The sequence below is a fragment of the Amphiura filiformis genome, chromosome 1 (genome assembly GCF_039555335.1).
Source record: "Amphiura filiformis chromosome 1, Afil_fr2py, whole genome shotgun sequence".
NCBI classification, from domain to species: Eukaryota; Metazoa; Echinodermata; class Ophiuroidea; order Amphilepidida; family Amphiuridae; genus Amphiura; species Amphiura filiformis.
This window is the reverse complement of record NC_092628.1, coordinates 39,114,349-39,134,304: the sequence shown is the minus strand read 5'-3', so window position 1 is coordinate 39,134,304 and position 19,956 is coordinate 39,114,349. Positions and strand designations below refer to the sequence as shown.

Here is a 19,956-nt window from a genome sequence, read left to right as displayed (position 1 = left end):
TCTTCTACAGGGGTAATGTGGATTTTAAATGGAATATCCCAATAACATGATTATTTAAAGGTGTGAACAATGGGCTATTCTAGTTGAAATCCATACACCCCCTATGGCCATAATCTTTTACACAGGGGGTGTGAATTTCAAATGGGATTACCTAAATGGGTGACTCCAATCTACACCCCCTGCATGAATGATTAAGGTTGTGTCTTCCATTGAACTGGAATATCCCAATATAACACCATTTAGATATTGCATCCTAATATTGATCACAAATAAGAAACTTTTTGAAGTATGGAAAAAACTTTTTCAATTGTTCAAATATATGTGTTCTTACCTTCTAGACAGAATTGTCCTATATATCCAGCAGTACAAACACATGTATAGGCTGTGCCACTTGCCATACAATTCCCTCCGTTTTCACACTGATTGAAGTTACATGGGTTGATACCTACTGGGATGTTGATCTGACAGTTAGCTCCTGTGTATCCATAGGCACAGTAGCATTTATATCCGGCACTATCATCTGTATCAACACAGGTAGAACCAAACATGCAGGGCTCGCCTCGACAACCAGCTGCAGGGAAAAAATTGACACAATTACAGATTACAAGGTACATTTGCATAAAACATGTGTGATAGAAAAAAAATTGGTTTAAAGCTTTGACTTGAATCAACATTTATTGTGAATTACATGGTGAAGCTTCATGCGCAGGATATTGTACACATGCGGAACAAGCAAGGAGGGAGAGGAAGAACAAATTGAAAATATTAGAAATAGGAATGGAAATGGAAGGGATGAATGGAAGGAAGGGTGGATGGGCAGGTGGATATGTGGATGGATGTATGGACACACCAATGGACTGAGCATTGGTTAGCAGGGCTACCAAGACCCATTTGGGGCCCTTGGGATACCATGAACACATAGGACCCCTTTTTTGCCAACATAATTTGTGAAATGGTTGCCACCCCCTTTCTTGTGCAACAGCAATAACATATATGCTCATTTCTTCTTTGAGTTCTTATATTTTCTTATTTTTACAGGCCTTCTTTTAATTCGTTTGGGGCTCCCATAATGATGGGTCCACAGCCCCTTACGACCCTGGGGTAATGACCCCACATCCCCCCTTTTGGGTGGGACTGTTGGATGAGAAGACTAATAATAGATAAATCAGAGGAATGGGAGAAGGAAACAAAGAATAGATGGATGGAGAGGGACATAGAAAAATGCGTCGTTGGGCTGGAAAGACCTCCAATGTGCCATTGGCCCCTGAACATGTTTAAAGTAAAATCTCTTATGTAACCTTTTGGCAGTTTTGTTTTAAACATGTTCAGGGCCACAATCACATAGGAGTTTTTTCCTGCCCAACAAGGAATGGAAATATGTTATTATACACATAGTAATAATCCATTTGTATCATCTTTATGGAAACCCTAAGATTCTTTATACTTAATTGGCAGATGGGAATGAAAGAAGGAAGGGAGGAAGAAAGGGGATTAAGAGCAATGTTGTTTTCTTTAGTCCAGTTTTGAACCAGGGACCAGTGCAGAGGGCAAGACCTGTGATAGCAAGCCATGAGTGTGGTTCCTGCCCAGGCAGCATTTTTGTGTATATGGGTGCTCAAAGGATTGCGCAATCAGATCATGTGGGAAGCCAGTGCTTGCAGTTGCTTCGTGCTGTGGAATTATGTGGTATTTGGTAGTGTTAATAAAACAATATCCATACCTGCAATATCGTTGTCAATAGCTTCAATATAGAATCCTCTGTATGCATTATCAGAATTTGTAGTGAATGTCATCCAGATCTGATTAGTATTAGACACCACTGCTCCTGGTGTTGTTGTTCCCGAATACTGAGCAATAATTGTTGTAGCATTATTTGGGTTACTACCATCGCCAATTTCTAACCAATCGGTGTTAAGCTCTGTCTGGAAGTCCCGGAAGATAAGTCGGATCTGTTTGCCTGACGATGCCGTTATGATCCAGCGACAGAATCGTTGGTTGTCATAGTCGTCGGGGTAATTTGGAGTGGTGACATCTAGTGTGCCTTCATCAGGAAGGTTAAGTTGTACGATACATGAACTTTGAGCTTCAAAGAAAAGCAAAATAAAGAATTTTATTTGAACCATGTTAAAAATAAAATTAAAAAGTATTTCAAAACATTTTAAATTTCATGCCAGTATTACAATTTCAATTCAGTATAAAAAATAATGAAACGATATAATATTAAACACGATTGTGAAGATTATCATTCATCCAGGTATAAATAACTATGAATTGAATTACAATTGACAAATTAAATTTATGGTGTAAGAATTTGACATTAACTGTGCTGTAACCTACCAAGAGTCTGGGGCCTGAGTAATTCCAACATCAATTCATACCAGTATCAATAGGCAAAATGGCTTCAGTGTATATATTCAAAAGCAAGCATACTTACCAACAACAGATTTTGAGTTTTAACAGCAGGATTAGCCCCAATTTCTTCAGGACAATACCATTAGGAGTCCTGCGTGTACTGAATCATCAACCTACTTTGAACAACTCTTTTCAGAGCCACCAACCTTTTAAGAGGCAGTCAATGTAACAGGCTTTTTTGAGAGACACCAAATCTTCAGTAAGAAAGGGCAGCTTAATATAAATGACTCTTTTCAGAGCACCAACCTTTTAGTGGACAAGGGGTAGTCAGCCTAAAAGGCTCTTTTCAGAGTCACCAAATTTTCTGTAGGAAAGGACAGCTCAGTATAAATGACTCTTTTCAGAGGCACCATTTTTGAAGTAGATAATGGGGCACGCGTATCATTGGTTAAGGGGCAACCCACTATGATACTCTGGGCGATCTACTTGTATAACTAATAGTTGTATCCTGAAGGTGCTGGAACTGATCCTGATCAAAGCTTAACAGTTGCAACCCTCAATCTGTAGTACGAATACCGGTCATACAATCCTATAGAGCTATATTGCCTACTTACCAACTTCACACCTGAATCCAGTAAATCCATCTGGACATTGGCAGGTGAATGTATCCACACCTGCTAGACAGGTGGCACCATTCTCACATGGATTACTACTACAAGCTGTCAATACAATGGCTGCACATAGATAGATAGACACAGAGAGCAATAGGCTACAATCAGTGACGGCTCACGGCTGCACATAGAAATAGTCAGTCAAATGCAACAAGGTTGTAGGTGCATAATAAAAACAAAACACTTACGATCTTCTTGCATTTAACTATTGAGATGCAAGCAGTGCACTATCGTATCTAAAATAGCTGCCTTAAGTTGAATCACTTAGAATTCAATTGACCTTTTCGGTAAATCCCGTAAGCCTTTTTGAGCACACATGAGATGAGATGTCGTCATTTGATGTCACGCCGATCTGCGCCGATCGTTTATCAAACATCGTTACTGCGCATTGCAAGTCGGCATGACATCAAATGACAGGGCTGTCCACTCTCACGCATTGGCCGTGAGTCTCACGCATTGGGTCACTTTCTCACGGTCCCCCCCCCCCCGCTTTTCAGATTCTCGAGCGGCATGGCTCAAATATTCATGGGTCGAAATGAACATTGTAGTCAACAAATCCCTGTACGGCTCTGTCTCACGCCAAGCAATTCCAACAAGTTGACAGCCCTGCAAATGACGACATCTCAGGTGTACTCGCAAAGGCTTATGGGATTTACCGAAAAGGTCAATTGACATGTCCAAAAAATGTCAACATATCAAAGTTCAAACATGTCATATATTTACAAAGGCAGTCAGTGATTCTTGTGACCAATGTACTTAGTATGAGTCATTACCTAAGGACCAAGCATCTTAAACATGGAAAGAAGTTACTGAATAACATAAGGCAGCTATTTCCAATATGTCTTTTGTGCACTCATATGACAATTGACACTTCATTTGGTTTGCATGATCCAGTGATATGTTAAAACTTGGTCACCACTTTTTCATCAGTGTATCGCTCATTCTACAAAATCCGTGCCAATCCACTAAAAAATTGAAAAATAAAAGTTTTTCAAAAAGACCTGCTTTTTGTGTTTTTAAAAGTAAATGTATCACTACTTTCAGATGTAAAAATTGCCAACACCACTTGCATATTTTTCTTTCAGGAAGTCATGATGTTTTTAACACTAAAACTCAATGTAATGTGAGCTACGTTACCGACTATAAAATGGGCTGGTTTTACTCAATCCAAGGTCATAAAAAGCAAATTAAAGATCACTTGAGTGAAATGTAGAACAGATTTCACCATTTCATAGAAGTTTTGAAGATGCTTAAATGAGTGTGTAACGTAGCTCACAGTAACGTAGTTCACTGGTTTTTAATGTTTTTAATGTGATTTGCGAACGTTAGAACGTTATGTCGGTTAATTCTAATATAAATGGGGTTCGACCACTGGTAGCTTTCACATATTATTAGGAAGTACATGTAATACAAGTGCATACTATAGAATCCTGGTAACGTAGCTCACCAATCTTAACATGGTCGGTCGAAATTTCAATGTTTACAACATTTCTATGCCAAAAATGCTACAGCATCACGATTTTTACTGTGATTTTTAAAAACCTATGAGTGTTTCCTTTCAAAAACTGCAAATTACATTGATACCTCTGTTTTACTTCTTTCCAATAACGTGTGTTAAAAATGGGTAACGTAGCTCACAGCGTTTTGGTGGAAAGTGCAATTTATTTTAGAATTACACAAAGACATTTTAATCACTAAAAAATAATGTTGATAAACAATATGATGGTGAGTTATCTAATTAAAAAACAACAAATATGTAAAGAAATCGCATTTATTCAAAGAAAATATTCAGGGTTAGATGTGACACTTGAGCTGTGGAAACGCATTTTTAGCGATTTTGGAGCCTTTGCAAGGGTTAATCAGGCTGAAGAAAGGATTTAAAGTATGGAAAACTATATATGTCCGTGTAGATCTCGTTGGTTCTATCATTAAAAAAAAAATTGATGCCCTAAATGCTCGACAAAGTTTTTGTGGACCAAAGAATGGAAAAAAGGCTATTGGCACCGGATTTTGTAGAATGAGCGGTATTGTTTGTTTGTGTTCATAAGGTGTTTTCATTCGAGTAACACCAACATTTTACAAACGATTTAAAACCTGTTTGCTGTAAACATTACAGTCCTGTGGTTTACGTCCACCAGCATTAAGTCGAAACAAACCACTGAGTTCTATGCAAACCAAAGAAAGGTCAAAAGCATTGTAGTCAAATTATGTGAAGCAATCAGGCAAAATATGCTAAGTAGCTGTCAGTTTCAGTGAAAGTTCAGTACTGAAATTTGCATCTAAATAAATTTGACCAAAAAACTGACTGATACTGGTAAATTTTGGTGACTGATGCTATGGTCAATCCAACATCTTCATTTGTCGCTCATGAAGGGCAGATAATGTACCTCCGGTATTTATAGATAAGTGCCCCAAATTGATGAATGATTGCTTTTTTAAGCTTGGGCATTACACAGGCTTGCGTATGCAGTGCTCATCACACGTTCATACGCAGAATGCAAACAACCACGCATTTGTATCAAAGTTCAACTAGTGCATATCAAAATAATTTGGAGATACATTACGTTGGCACCATGAGCAACATGCTAACATGGCAGAGTTGGTACTCTTTGATTCTACCTCATTGATTTGCCAGATTGCATCACATAAACATAAGCATTATATAAGGCAAATAATTATGCATAAGTTTTTGCAGCAAAATTCACATTTAAAAAAAGTCTATTCATGAATAGTTTTTTATTCTACATGTTCTGATCCAGACAAGATAATGGGCAGGAGTTTCCCATGGCTGAAGTTACAATTCAAAATATGCAATTCTATAACCATGTATGTACATGCAACTCTATAAACATACAAAAGGTTGCAATACCCATACAAATCTGTAACTGAATAATATAATGTACACTACTAACATGGGTTTTTTGGCTATACACTTAGTACTCTGTAGAAAAAAATACCAATTGCATATTCCCAGTATATTAAACCTAGCTCCATTAATTTGACTGGATCAGACCAAGCTGGTGTATATTTGTACGAGATATTTTCGCATCAAGTGGAAAAGTATCGCATCAAGTGGAACATGCTGTTGACTACCATTCTTGTCATATATAAATAGTGATAGAATAATGATAGAAATGTAAAAAAAAATAGGAACAACTTTGTTAAATCATATTGCTTGCTGGTGTCACAGCACTTACTCAATCACAAATTACAATATAAGACTAACATATAAGTTTATATTCAATTGTAATAATATAGAGAGCCTTCATTGTTCCCCCCATGGTAAAGGGTGAAATGGATCATACAGGAGGAGTCAATATTTAACCATTCTGGTACCAGTTTTCAGTTTTGTTGGTTGACCAAGATTACAGATAAAAATTAATTAGAAAAGTTGCGTACATATCATTATCAGGTCCTATAATTTTCCCAAATTTGTCAAAACAAACATGTTGTTGCAACCTTTATTTGGTATTTTATGTTAAATAGGCATGTGCCACATCATGAAGTCAAAATGAGGATAATCTAAAAAATTCAGTCAACAACATCCACAAAATATGTGACTATCCCTTTAAACCTTTAAAATGAATCTGATTTGATTCACCCTCTGTATACAGGTCTCTGTGATATCAACCCCAAGAAACTGATCCAGATGAAATCCATACACCCCTACAGAAGACTTGACTTTAATCTTCCACACAGGGAGTGTGGATCCAAAATGAAATTACCTGAATGGGTGACTGCATTTGAAATCAACACCCCCTGTGTAGGAGATTAAGGTTATGTCTTCTATAGGGGGGTGTTTTAACTGGAATAGGCCAATAAACTGTTACTGGATGACATAAAACATTGGTAAATAGTATTGATTTGTATTGACTTACAGATCTCACAGTTGTTACCACGGAAGCTTACTGGACAGGTACAGGTGTATGAATCTAGTTCATCATTACAAGTGGCTCCATTCATACAAGGATTGCTAGCACACTCATTAATGTCTGCAAGCAAAAGAGAATAGAAGAGACTCAATGAAATGAACAGCTGTCCCAGTGGGCACAGGTTGATGTGTCAATTAGAGAATAAAGGTATTGTTTTTAGCTGCTGTTGTGCATCTATCATCTCATATAACACGGGCGACATCATTATTTTAAGTAAAACCTCGGCTTCGCCTCGTCGTTTTACTTAAAATAATCATGTCACCAGTCTTATATGAGCCGATAGATGCACGACAGCAGCTAAAAACAATACCTTTATTCTCATTCTTCAACACTGCAATTCAAATCAAAATATCATACAAATTTTAATCAAATTAAATCCTACCTTTTGCAAGGAATTACCTAGGGCTTAAAATCGATCAGTCCCGTTGTTGCAAAGCGCCCCGATTGGTCCAAATAGCGATAGTACGCGTGATCGCGTCGACGCTTTCGCAGCTGTCCTGTGTGATATCGTGTCATATCACACAGGTAAAGCTGGGTAAGAACCAATAAGATTGCAGGAATGTTCTCAAGTGTTTAAAAATGTAGAATCAACATTAAATCAGTGTTGAAATTCAATTTCAACGTTGATTCAAAGTTGACATATCAACATGTGCCTGGTGGGTGTACTTTAACCATTTTCTATACTGTTGATTACTTGAACTTACATAAAAACAACAGATGTCTTGAATTAGAACAGTGCATAAATGTGCACCAGGAAACTTAACAGTACCAAATAAAGGAAACGTTAAAGAGAGATCAATCTGAAATTATGACAGGTGAGGGTGCATCATAGATTCAATTGAAAAAACAAAGTATTCTTTTCTCCCTCTATCCCCCCTCCTCTAAGTAGCGTGCACACAAAAGGTGATGCCGGGGGAACACTGTGTCTTTCAATCGGATTAATTAGATATTTTCACACATCATTTTCTTCCCAATTGAGACTTTGGCCTCCCAAATTGTGAAATCATGCCTTTATACCTACCCCCTTCCGTCTCCTCTTTTCTCTCAATTTAAAGAGGGTGTATTGCATGTATTTATTTATTTATATGAGTATACAATTAAAATAACAAATCTACATATAAAATATATTTGCACATAGAAGAGGTTTCAATCCCACCGTTTAGATTATTTACCCACCTGTTTCACACCTGGTTCCAGTATATCCATTACCACACTCACACCTAAAGCCTCCATTCTCATCCATACATAAGGCATTGTTAAGGCATGGATTACTATTGCATGCAGGGATAGCTGTCAGGAAAGGAACAAATGAAATGATTAATTAATTATATAAGTAACATAATTTTTTTTAGCCTTTCCATTGACGTTAACAAATTATTAAAGATGGATAACATAAAGTTACAGGAGGAAATTTGAAGCTTTGAATTACTCTTTCAATAAACTCATTTTCAGTTTTAGAAATTATCCTCCTTCCCAAATCAATGTTGAATCATCATCCTTTTGCGCATGTGCATGTGTGGCAAGTGGTAGTCAGCATTGAAGTTGGATGACTGTGAGATGAGGCAAGAGCTTATGCCTGGCACCACAAAAGTAGAATTTTGTACAGTTATCAAGTACAGAAATAGACCCAAAAAGCACATTTGCCATTGGTATCCCAACCACTTTTGCTCATCATTTTGAATCAATGAAAATAATATCAAATCTTTAGCTCATAAAACTAATAGAACAAAATACACATAAATACAGAAAAAGAAAGACCACGATTTTAAGGTGTCCAAACTATTTTCTTGTCTCCTTGTACTACAATTATATTGATACTTGACAGACAGACACCCACACACACTGACAGACACACACGCAGACAGACATACCTGATTGACATCTTTGTCCTTCAAATCCTTCAGGACAGAGACATAAGAAGTTGTTGGCTCCATTGACACAAGTGGCTCCATTCTGACATGGATTGCTGGCACACTCATCAATATCTGTAATGGTTGCAACAAAAATACCAACATATATGAATGTTCATAGAGCAGGTATAGTTGACACACTCAGGAAACTTGGGGTATTTTTGACAATATCACATATGGCAGCTATGAGATGATGGTATTAGAATGTTTCTGAATCTTGGTGGACTAAAAAATGTTGTAAATATTGCAATGGTTATTGAACAGTTTTAGGAGCAATTTTTAGAATAAAAACAAATATGTGATGCGATCAAGCAAAATCAGTCGGAACTCAGAAATACTAAATTTTCAGTTTCTTATAAGCATTTGCAAAGCTGCATTTTGCAGAAAACCCCATTGAAATTGAACAACCAGTTCCAAAGATATGAGCAATTAAAGCGTTTCCAAAACAACAGGAAACAAAAGGAAACATTTCCTTTGCTTGGCTATATCTCAAAATCAATATTTCCGATTTCTGACTGATTTTGCTTGATCACATCACATATAAAGCATGATTTTACGTATAAAAATGAGTATAATACTAAACTTTAGAATGAATTATCTAAGATGTTATTTTAAAAATCAAATGGCTATCATGAATAAAATGTTAGATAATATGTGACCTAATATAGGTTTAAAGTTGAGCTGAAATTGAGACTTATACATCAATTGTTTCCAATCAGAGGCTATTGAAAATCACAATTTTATTATCAAAATGTACCAATTAAACATTGGGATATTCCAGTTGAAATCAATTCACCCCTATGGAAGATAAGACCTTAATCTTCCACACAGTTGGAAAATGCAAGTACTGTATGGCATTTTGGCAGCATTTATAGAAAAGTTTGGTTGAAAAAAAATGGTAGGGTGTTGATTAGTGTGTGGCTTTAATTAGAAAGAATACAGTATGAAGTTTTGCCCCTCATTGATGGTATATTGTTGGTTACATCCCATCCTTACCAATTTCACAGACTTCTCCTTGAAATCCTTCTCTACACACACATACATAGCTATCCACTAGATTAACACATGTACCATCATTCTGACAGGGGGTGCTACTACATGGCACAACATCTGTAAAGACGGAGGGATGATGATAAATAAGGGGATGCATGGTTAAATGATGGGAATGCAGTTAATGATAATTATTAGTATCTACACTCTTCCAGGAACTAACACTGCATTATGCTGTGTTAAAACCAACAGCCAGTAACAACGTTCTAAACTGTTGAAGCGAAGCAACAAATACACAAATTTATCCTGCCTTGACCATGAATATTCTATGTTAGCATGAGCTTTATCTATAAGAGGCAGAATGCATATCAAATGAAGGGTAACATGTTACTTGTAACCAGCACTCAACTCCAAGGTGACATTTTATTTTCAAATAGATCTAATGCAGCACAGGATATACATTATGGGCATATCATACTAGACAATCACAAGGAGCATATAGCAGGCTTTTTTTGTGACGAAACTTCCGTCGCTTATCAGAAAAGCAATTGCCGATATCCGATTGATAAGTCGCTTGCAAACCCCAGCATCAAATCGCAAGCAGTTAACTTGAAGGCAACTTTGTCACTACATTGCTAGCCATGAACGGATGCTTGTAGCAATAACTATGCAAAACTACCAGCGTTTGATCACCAGCGATTTTTTAAATCACACGCTGTGATTGCCAATATGATATGCCCTTTACAGTGGATCAGCATGATGCTTAAGTTCTTATATTGAATTTTAAGTGTGTCCCACTCTCATACAACATGTTAAGTTATGCACTAGTCTAAAAAATTAAACGAATCACACAACGCAATGTTGTTCCTAAGCAGCCGGTTGCTATTTAGGTTTGAGTTTCTGTGACACATACACCTGCGTCTGAGAATTAAATATAGGAACTACAGTAGTCAGGGGTGTGAGTGACCTCTATTGAAAAAAGAGGAACTTTGTTCAAAAAATGAGGAAAAAAGAGGAAAAGCATTGAAATATGCTCAAAGTAGGCTGAAAATGGAAGAAAAAGCTAAAATTTTGCCTCAAAGGAATTTCCAAAAAAGAGGAATTCAGCTTAAAAGAGGAGATTTCACACCCCTGAGTAGTATGCTACTCTACACATCTGCAGCAGAGGATGGAATGATTTGTTAGAAGCATGTTTGGCTTGGGTAAACAAGGGAAGTTGTGGCAGATACTATACATATTCTGCAAGATAATCCATATAGTAGAGCATGTATAAGTGTCACCTACATGTATGTAGGACCATTCTGATGTTATCTATGTGGGAATGAATCTGTGTGTGTAACAAAATGTGCCATTTTTCACTCTCCACTATGATTTTCATCTCTCTGTTGCTATTTATTTTTTCCTAAAAGGATTTGCATTGTTTGGGATTTACTTGGTCTTTTTTCTAAAATTTTTCATTGTGGCACATTTTCGCCACATTAGAAAACACTGCAGCAAAATTAACACTGAGCTTGTCACAATTGCAAAATGCAAGCAAAATGTCAAACTAAACAATGACCCTAAGTCTAGGATAAAATATTGTAATTTAAACAATATGTAGGAAATCATTTCAGAAAATGTCAGTACATGCCAACAGAGATTTGTAATTTGTGAAGTAGCACAATCTGTTATTCCAATTTCTAGGTATACTATGATCAGCCTGTAATAATTAGGCGGGACACTCATAACATTGTAAATTGATATAGAATGGCGTACATATAGCTGGGCACCACACCTACGCAAAGTGCACTTTGCATATTGCATGACTGATGTGCACTTTTGTGAATTTTATGGCTAAGTTGGAACTCTTTTGATGTGTGCCAAAAAAATGTGTAACAAAAACAGCAAAATTCTCACCTATTACGAGCTGATCATAGTTTAAAGCAAACTTGTTCTACAAGATAATTAGTAAAATTCTAAAATGATTTGATACTTAGCATAGGGCATGGGTATGTTATCAATTGTGTACACTTACCCTCACAATTGATACCACTGAAGCCTGGTGGACATGTACATTCATAACTGTCACCAATTACTGAACATGTACCATCATTCTGACATGGGCTCAAGGCACATGGGTCAGTCACTGACAAAACAAAATAAAAAAGAGAAGAAGAGAAACAGATATATAAATTTATGAGAATAATATGATCTAAATGCCTTTTATATAAGGAATGCTAACTTCAAAACCTAAAAAAAGAGAATATGAGAATGACTTCTGGCAAAATAGTGAAACTTTTTGAAAAATTGTTAGATATTTGATTAACAGTGAAATCAACTGAGATTTCATTTTCATACATGGCTCACATAACCAACATTATATAGCTTAACACCTGCTCACATGTATGTGGGGTAGCATGCTTTGCTGTTAGGAGAGTGATATTGCACAAGTACCAGCCCATCTGCCTGGCAACAATTTGAAATCAGTGTCAAGGCCACTCATTTGTAATTCATAGTGAATGTCAATAAGACGTTAAGCCAGAAACCTGTTGACAGCCAATCACCCAATTTCGATATTCAATTTCACCACACAAAATTCATCTTGTTCATTGCACACTTACCCTCACCGCAGTCTTCACCACCATACCCAGGCAGACAAACACACACCCAGAGATCTGCACCATTAATACATGCACCATTATTCTTACATGGACTGCTTGAACAACCTGTATACACTGTGGGATCAAAATGGAACAGTACATCAATATGGAGAGTAAATATATAAACTGAGCTCAAAAAGAAACTTATAATTTTTTTAATTTTTTTACAACTTGTGAATCACAAGGTCATATCTTAAAATACTGTCAATCAAAATGAAGCAAAATTACACACATGATTACCTTAATACTCTACTCAAAACACATGTCAGTAACCAAGCAGTTGTCCAACTGACACAGCAGCAAAATGCACTGTCATGGGACAGCTTCCTGGACTTCCTTCACTTTCACAGCCCAACATTTGGCACCCAGGACAAAAAATCTGTGAGAATGCACACAAGATCCTTGCACAGATGATAAAATGGTGCTGCTTTCTGCTTTTCATACACTTTTTTCATGAAACAGGGCTGGGCTGTGAATGTGGTCCAGGAAGCTGTCCCATGTCAGTGCATTTTGCTGTTGTGTCAGTTGGATAACTGCTTGGTTACTGACATGTGTTAAGAGTAGAGTATTGAAGTAAATCTGTGTGTAATTTTGTTTCAATTTGATGGACATGATTTCAAGATATGACCTTGTGAATAATTATAAGTTTCTTTTTGAGGCCAGTTTGCATTACTACAAGCAGTAAGTCACCATGAATTCTTTCACATTATATTTTCAGTTTAGTAAGTTACCTTTATTGCAAAAAAAACAATGTATGGTGCAAAAGGGAAACCACAAACAGGCAAAAGATGCACAAACTGGGGGCCCTCTTTCACACATCAGCATAAATGCATACAAATACAAAAGCTATCATTTTCTACTCAGTAAAAAATCAGTAAAACACAGATAAAAGCTGATAAAATACCTATTTCACGTAGCATGCCTGACATTTTTAGTATAAGAAACAGATCAGAAATATTAATAATGTTGAATTGTGCAATATAGTCGTATGCACCATTTTTGGTGAAATTAATGGATTATTAAAATATAGGTAAAAATTAATCTATTTTACAAGTCTTAGATGCAATTAATTAAAATTTAATTAAATAATTAAAAAGTTTAAAAAAATACATAAGTATAAAAATTGAAAAACAAAAACCCTTCTCCTGCTAAATGACCAAAACCGTTGATATAACTATATTGCACTTGCCTGACAAACCCTTTGTGATGCCTACAATTCTTAGCAGTGAAATTTTTCCTTTTTTTTCACAATAAATTTCACAATAAAAAATCTGAAATAACTTCAAACATGGTGAACTGAATTTTGAACAATTCTCACAACAAAACTATTGACTTCAAGCATATCTGTCTTACTAAACATCACAAGAAAATACCTGGTTACATCTTTTAAGCATCTTTTCTACAATTCTTAACATATAAAAAAAGCCTATTCACTTATTTTCTCAATATCTCTTGGACTTCCATTCTAAATGATATACACAAACAACCAAAATAATAAGCTTACCTTCGCATCTACCTCCAATGAAGGATTCTGGGCATGTGCAAGTGTATGTGTTATCAGCATTGGTACATGTAGCTCCATTAATACATGGGTTAGAGGCACAGGCATCAAAGTCAACAACTACAAGCAAAAATCATAAAATTTAGTGTCGTCAAAACTACTTTAGCAGTGAAAGGTGACAGTCATTTTCAAGTTTTTGTAAATGTTAAGCGCAAATTGATGGCATATGCACACTTTTGAACGCTAAATGATACAAAATAATTAAGATACATGTTGAGAACAAAAAACTGCTGTAAGTCAAGTCAAGTAATATGCAACAACAAATCAAATACAAGTCTTTAAATTATATAAAATCACAGTGTTTCTTCTGCTTGTCTGATTATAAAAAAATAAAATAAAAAAATAGAAAATATCATTAGTGTTTGTTTTGTTAAACTGTATAAAGCATTCAACAAGACATAAAAAAACTGATAGAACTTTCAATTCATCAATAGCAACCAGATTGATATCAGGCAAAATGTCTGTATATTTGCAAAAAATTAGTTTAAAATAAAATTTTCATCGAAAGTAAAAAAAATAGATTTCTTATTTTACAGCATCATTCCCCATCAAAGTTTGGAACCAACAGATAAACACCAAGTACAATCTATTTAGAAGAAAATGCCTTATTTAAAAAAGTGAAGATTTAGTTCATATCTTGATATCCATATCTACATGTACTATTATTCCTCAAATTTAGCAAGATCAACATATACCGCAAAAAATAATTGAGTAAAATATTGAACACTTGCCACCATGAAAATATTGTATGAAAAATAAATCAAATCTTGGGTCCCATTAATGTGAAAGTTTGTCTCAAAACTCCCATGCGCATTAGAATATTTGTGCACATTATTCATCTCCGAATTGTCAAAAAACCATTTTCCCCGTTTTATGTATTTGTTTGTACTTTTTACCATTAAAAACCTAAAAGAAGGTTGTGAATTCCGAATATTATAAGGTTTACTATGCCTAAATAGGTGATTTTATGTCCTGACAGCATAAAATAAAGAACACTATACACAAATCATACATTTTGTATCTGTGATTTATTTTGTGTAGCAATATGCAATATTATAAGAAACCGGCCTCCCATCAGTCGTAAATCAATAACACCTAAAATTAAAATTAAAAAAATGATTAACAAAACACCAGCATTCCGCATTGGATTTTGAACATCATCGGAGGAGCTTTGAGACAAAATTTCAAATTAATGGGGCCTTATCAAAACGAAAACACTCTTGTAAGTCAAGGAAGAAAAAAAACCCATTCAAGTAGGCTAAGGAAAAAAATCACCCTTGACCAGGATGAATTTTTCTTCTTCCTCTGCCTACTCGAGGTAAAGAATAAACCGTCCATACCCCAGGCACTAGTAACTCTTAGTCAGTCCAAACAAAATAGTTTACAATATCCATTGCAAAATGATACCACCATTAATGGTCATATTACTTTGCAGTGGGGTTAATAGTTGGAAGGTCATTTTGAAACTGGCAATAATAACCCATATCCCATTCAATCAAACCTCTGAAAATGGGCTATTCTGGTTGAAATGCATACACCCCCAATGAAGGACATAGCCTTAGTCTTTCACACAAGTAGTGGGAATTTCAAATGGGGTGTCCTGAATTGGTGACTCCATTCAAAATATACACCCCTGTGTGGGAAATTTAAGGTCATGTCTTCCATAGGGGGTGGATGGATTTGAACTAGAATTGCCGAATATGTGCATGCAAATTCTAACTATTATCCATGTTACCATGCTGCATTGTGTCAACTATTTCTACCATGCATAAATACTTAACAAATCCTCATTTTTATTGGCTCTGTATACATGCAGGGTGCAGAATCATTAGTGGAAAGTGAGTGACAAAAGTGGTAAATAAATTGTATATATAATTCTATACATTAAATTGAAGTATTATTATTTCAAAAACATTTGTTGCATTATATCATTATACATCATAATATGTGAATCTGAGTTTAGATTAGGTCTAAAAATCAATGCCGTATCACAACTATGCTACGAACCAGCTTCATTAAATGGTTAATAACTTTCCTGCAGTGTACTGTGTTTGGGTATTGTGCACATACAGATGACACACCCTCCCCCACAAGCACATTTATAATCTAAGTGCAACCAGGTAATGCATTTAGTCTGTGTTGGAACGTCTTCCTGTCTACTACAGGATAGCAAATTAAGTCTCTGGTTTTGAATCAACCTATGCTTCATTGATTCGGCATGCTAAATTATAAGAATACAGGCTGTATCAAAATGATTGCTCTTCATCTGTTGTCCCTCTGTTTTTGAAATGCCTGCATGAACAGATGAACAATCATTTTGATACAGCCTGTATTCTTGACCCCCGAAACCTTTTGCTATGTAGTTTTCTTGTTATTGATATATAGGGCCTACCTATAATAGCTGTGAGTAGATGGTGGTGACTTACCTATTTCACACAATGGTCCAGCAAAGCCTGGTGCACACTGACATGCATAGGCATTGAAGAAATTAGTACAGGTAGCACCATTCATACATGGGTTGCTGAGACATGGTAGCACCTCTGAAGAAGAAGATATGATATATATCAAGATTTAAAAATAAAATATTGAATACTTAGGCTTCATTTTTACTTGTAAGATGCTCTTTTTTTACAACAACCAAAAAATGGGCAAAGAAATGGTTAAAGTTGCTGCAAATTATAAGCGGTACATGCAGCAGTGTCAATATAATATTCATGTGTCAATTGACTACAAAAATTAGGGAATTATGTGATTTTCAAATAAGGGCGAGGTTCAGGGGGTACTACACCCCTGTGGTAAATTTGTGACTATTTTTGCATTTTCTCAAAAAATAATAACACACTGGTAACAAAAGTTATGTAAATTATTGGGGCAAGGAATCCAATTACTACACTGAAATTTCAGTGACTCAAGACAAGCGGTTCAGTATATATAATAGGAAATAAGGTACATCCTAGCGGTACCTTATTTCTTATCATAAATAACGAACCGCTTATCTTGGGTCACTGAAATTCCACTGTAGTAATTGGATTCCTTGCCCCTATAATAGACATAACTTTTATTACCACTGTGTTATTAGTTTTTGAGAAAAATCCAAAAATAGACACAAATTTATCGAGGGGTGTAGTACCCCCTTAAGCTATTCTAAACAGCATTGCTACTTACGTGTTGAGCAGTCTACCCCTTGCCACCCTGGTGCACATCGACACATAAAGCCGCCTGTGTCTAAGTCTACACATGTAGCAGCATTTAGACAAGGATTGCTGGCACAGTTAACATACCCTAAAAGCACACAAACATATAGCAACAAATTCAATTATTGGGGTCATTGGGCTATTCCAGAATATTGATGCACACCCCCTGTAGAGGAGTTCAGATTTCCAGACTTTTTGTCCAGTTGTGATAGTTGGAAATCCATACTTTTAAAGTGTCCAATGGCAAACAAAATCTAGCAAAAAATAGTTCAAAATCAGAAATCTTTGATTTGAGAGGCTCATTTTGGACAACCCCAAAATCTTTTCATTCATTAATTGTATTTCCAAGCTTTTCCAGTAACATTGGCAACTGGAATTTCAGTTGTTTTCAGAAAGCAAACTTGGAAATCCATACATTTCTTTTGTTTAAAAGTTATTCCTCTATAGAGGTGTGCTCATATTTTCTGCAATAGCCCATAACTACTACTTCTGTGTTTAACAATAACACACTAAAAACAATCATGACAAATATTGTGTATCATATAAAACAAACAGGTAGAATGCGCAAGCGGATTTTGAACTACACGATTCCATGCAAAAGAGGTAACAAAAGCAATTAAAACAACTGATAAAATCTATATTTGCTAATAAACAGACAATTGCAATGTATATGCAATCACTCACAATCTTGACACAACCATGCATTACAACATACACACAACCCCACCAACCCGCATAAATTCAGTAACCAAGTATACTGCTGAAATCCGGGCATCCTTAGCATACTTGGTTATGAAATTATGCCCTTTAACAAGCCATATTCATAATTATGTACCTGATAACTGAATCTCAATACATCATGGGCTATCCAAATGAAATCCATACCCGCCCCCATGTGTAAGACATGACCTTAATTTTTCACACAGGGAGTGCGAATTACAAATAGGGGTTACCTGCATGGGTGACTACATTTGAAATCTACACCCCCTGTGTGGGAGATTAAGGTCATGCCTTCCATATGGGGTATATAGATTTCAACTAGAATAGCCTAATTTCTGCCTTTGGCCTGATTGAATACAGATGCCTCACAAAAAACCATACAAACATAGCACCACACAATGACTACTGCTCTTACCAAAGTCCCTTTGGTTGCAATTTGGTCCCATCCATCCAGGAGCACAGAGGCACACATAGCCAGTATCAAGGGTTATACAAGTAGCACCATTCAAGCATGGGTCGTTAACACAATTATTTGTACCTGGGAGAAGGGTGACATGGGTTACACATAAATGCACTGAAACAAATGTTTTAGAACAATGACTATTACAGACAATATTCCATATTCCCACCATGCACTATTCCCAAGTACTACGCACAAGTTTCAATGCAGTGCATGAAGTCCGACTCTCGAATGTGCGTATGAGAATATCAATGCCAAAAGTTGAATGTTGCCTTGTAGGATTTAGGGATATAAGTTTAGACAAATAAAAAATACTACTACTAAAAACACACAAATAGGGATGGGTTTCTAGAAACTTAAAAATTGCACAATTGTTTCAATTCACACCATGCTGTCTTTCATATCACAATCTGGTGATATGCCAAACTACATGATTCTATACGGATAAATAAAGTCATGCTGAATTTGAAGAAGGACGGTTTCCATAGCTTTAAAGGTTACTTACAGGGCATGCTTAATTTATTTGAGAAAAATATGTAAAATGCTATTTCATGTACAAATCATGTCAATTTCATGCAGATGTATGAAAAGTCAGAACATGCAGCATCCTGAATACTTCTTATATCCCTTTCTTTATTATATAACATGCTCAGCACTGCTCATGCCTCATGCAATAAATTAAAAGATATGTCTTACTTTATATGACTCCATTAGTTCAAGCACAGTTTGGAACCACCTGGTTGTGAATGATGGAATAGCAAAGTTGAAGATATACATGATTCACATATATGGGGACTAACTGGCGAGTCACAACAAGACCCACAGTATTCTGTGCAAACTGGCTATATAGATTTGGAGGGTCTCAAGTTGTAAAAATGGCCGCTCACTAAATTACACTGGTCAGGTCCGCTACATGCCTTGCAATGAGATGAGACTATAGAGCCCTATCATCCTAACATTCCTATTCCAAGTTTTCATTGAAATGCCTGTACTGGTTTGGATACTAGGAACAAAACTGTTTCACAGTGGATCATTCAACATACTACATGCTCTTCTGGTTGTACACCACTCTGCTACCATTTGTGGCACATATCTCAGGCCTAAACATTTACTGGGGTTATGAGTAAACTAGAGCAATGTTTTTAATATTTATATGGTAAATAAGGGTGCCAATCTGGTCACCTACCCTTAAAAGCAATGTGAAAGTACAAAAGTAACTGAATTTGGGGTGCAGGGATGTGATTGAGGATTTCAAAAGAATCCTGAAACCACTTGGTTACTATCAAAACAATATGGAAAAAGCGTAGGGAGCGTAGGGAGCATGGTGGGGGTAGAGATGACAGCACACTGAAGCTCCTATGTTTTTGCCTATTTGAAGGCTCAAGTAGCGCTATTTTGATCTTGGATTTCACGAAATAAAATTTGAAGCATTAATACACATTGCATCAAAAACTCGCTTCCCTGAAGCACCAAAGCTTTTTTCCTTCTTTTTATGCATTAAAACAAATCCGGAGGGAAATTTAAAAG

The 19,956-nt window shown here is 36.0% G+C and overlaps 1 protein-coding gene across 1 annotated transcript in view; it reads right to left on the bottom strand.

Annotated features, from left to right (window-relative positions):
• Nucleotides 1–19,956, bottom strand: part of LOC140159016 (uncharacterized) — a 171,560-nt gene that overhangs the window by 17,376 nt on the left and 134,228 nt on the right. Inside the window, 13 exon segments of the mRNA XM_072182334.1 lie at nt 332–571; nt 1,721–2,083; nt 2,967–3,086; nt 6,902–7,015; nt 8,132–8,245; nt 8,827–8,940; nt 9,862–9,975; nt 11,870–11,980; nt 12,456–12,569; nt 13,999–14,115; nt 16,482–16,595; nt 17,221–17,337; nt 18,385–18,507. Coding sequence (XP_072038435.1) covers nt 332–571; nt 1,721–2,083; nt 2,967–3,086; nt 6,902–7,015; nt 8,132–8,245; nt 8,827–8,940; nt 9,862–9,975; nt 11,870–11,980; nt 12,456–12,569; nt 13,999–14,115; nt 16,482–16,595; nt 17,221–17,337; nt 18,385–18,507 — 1,875 coding nt within the window.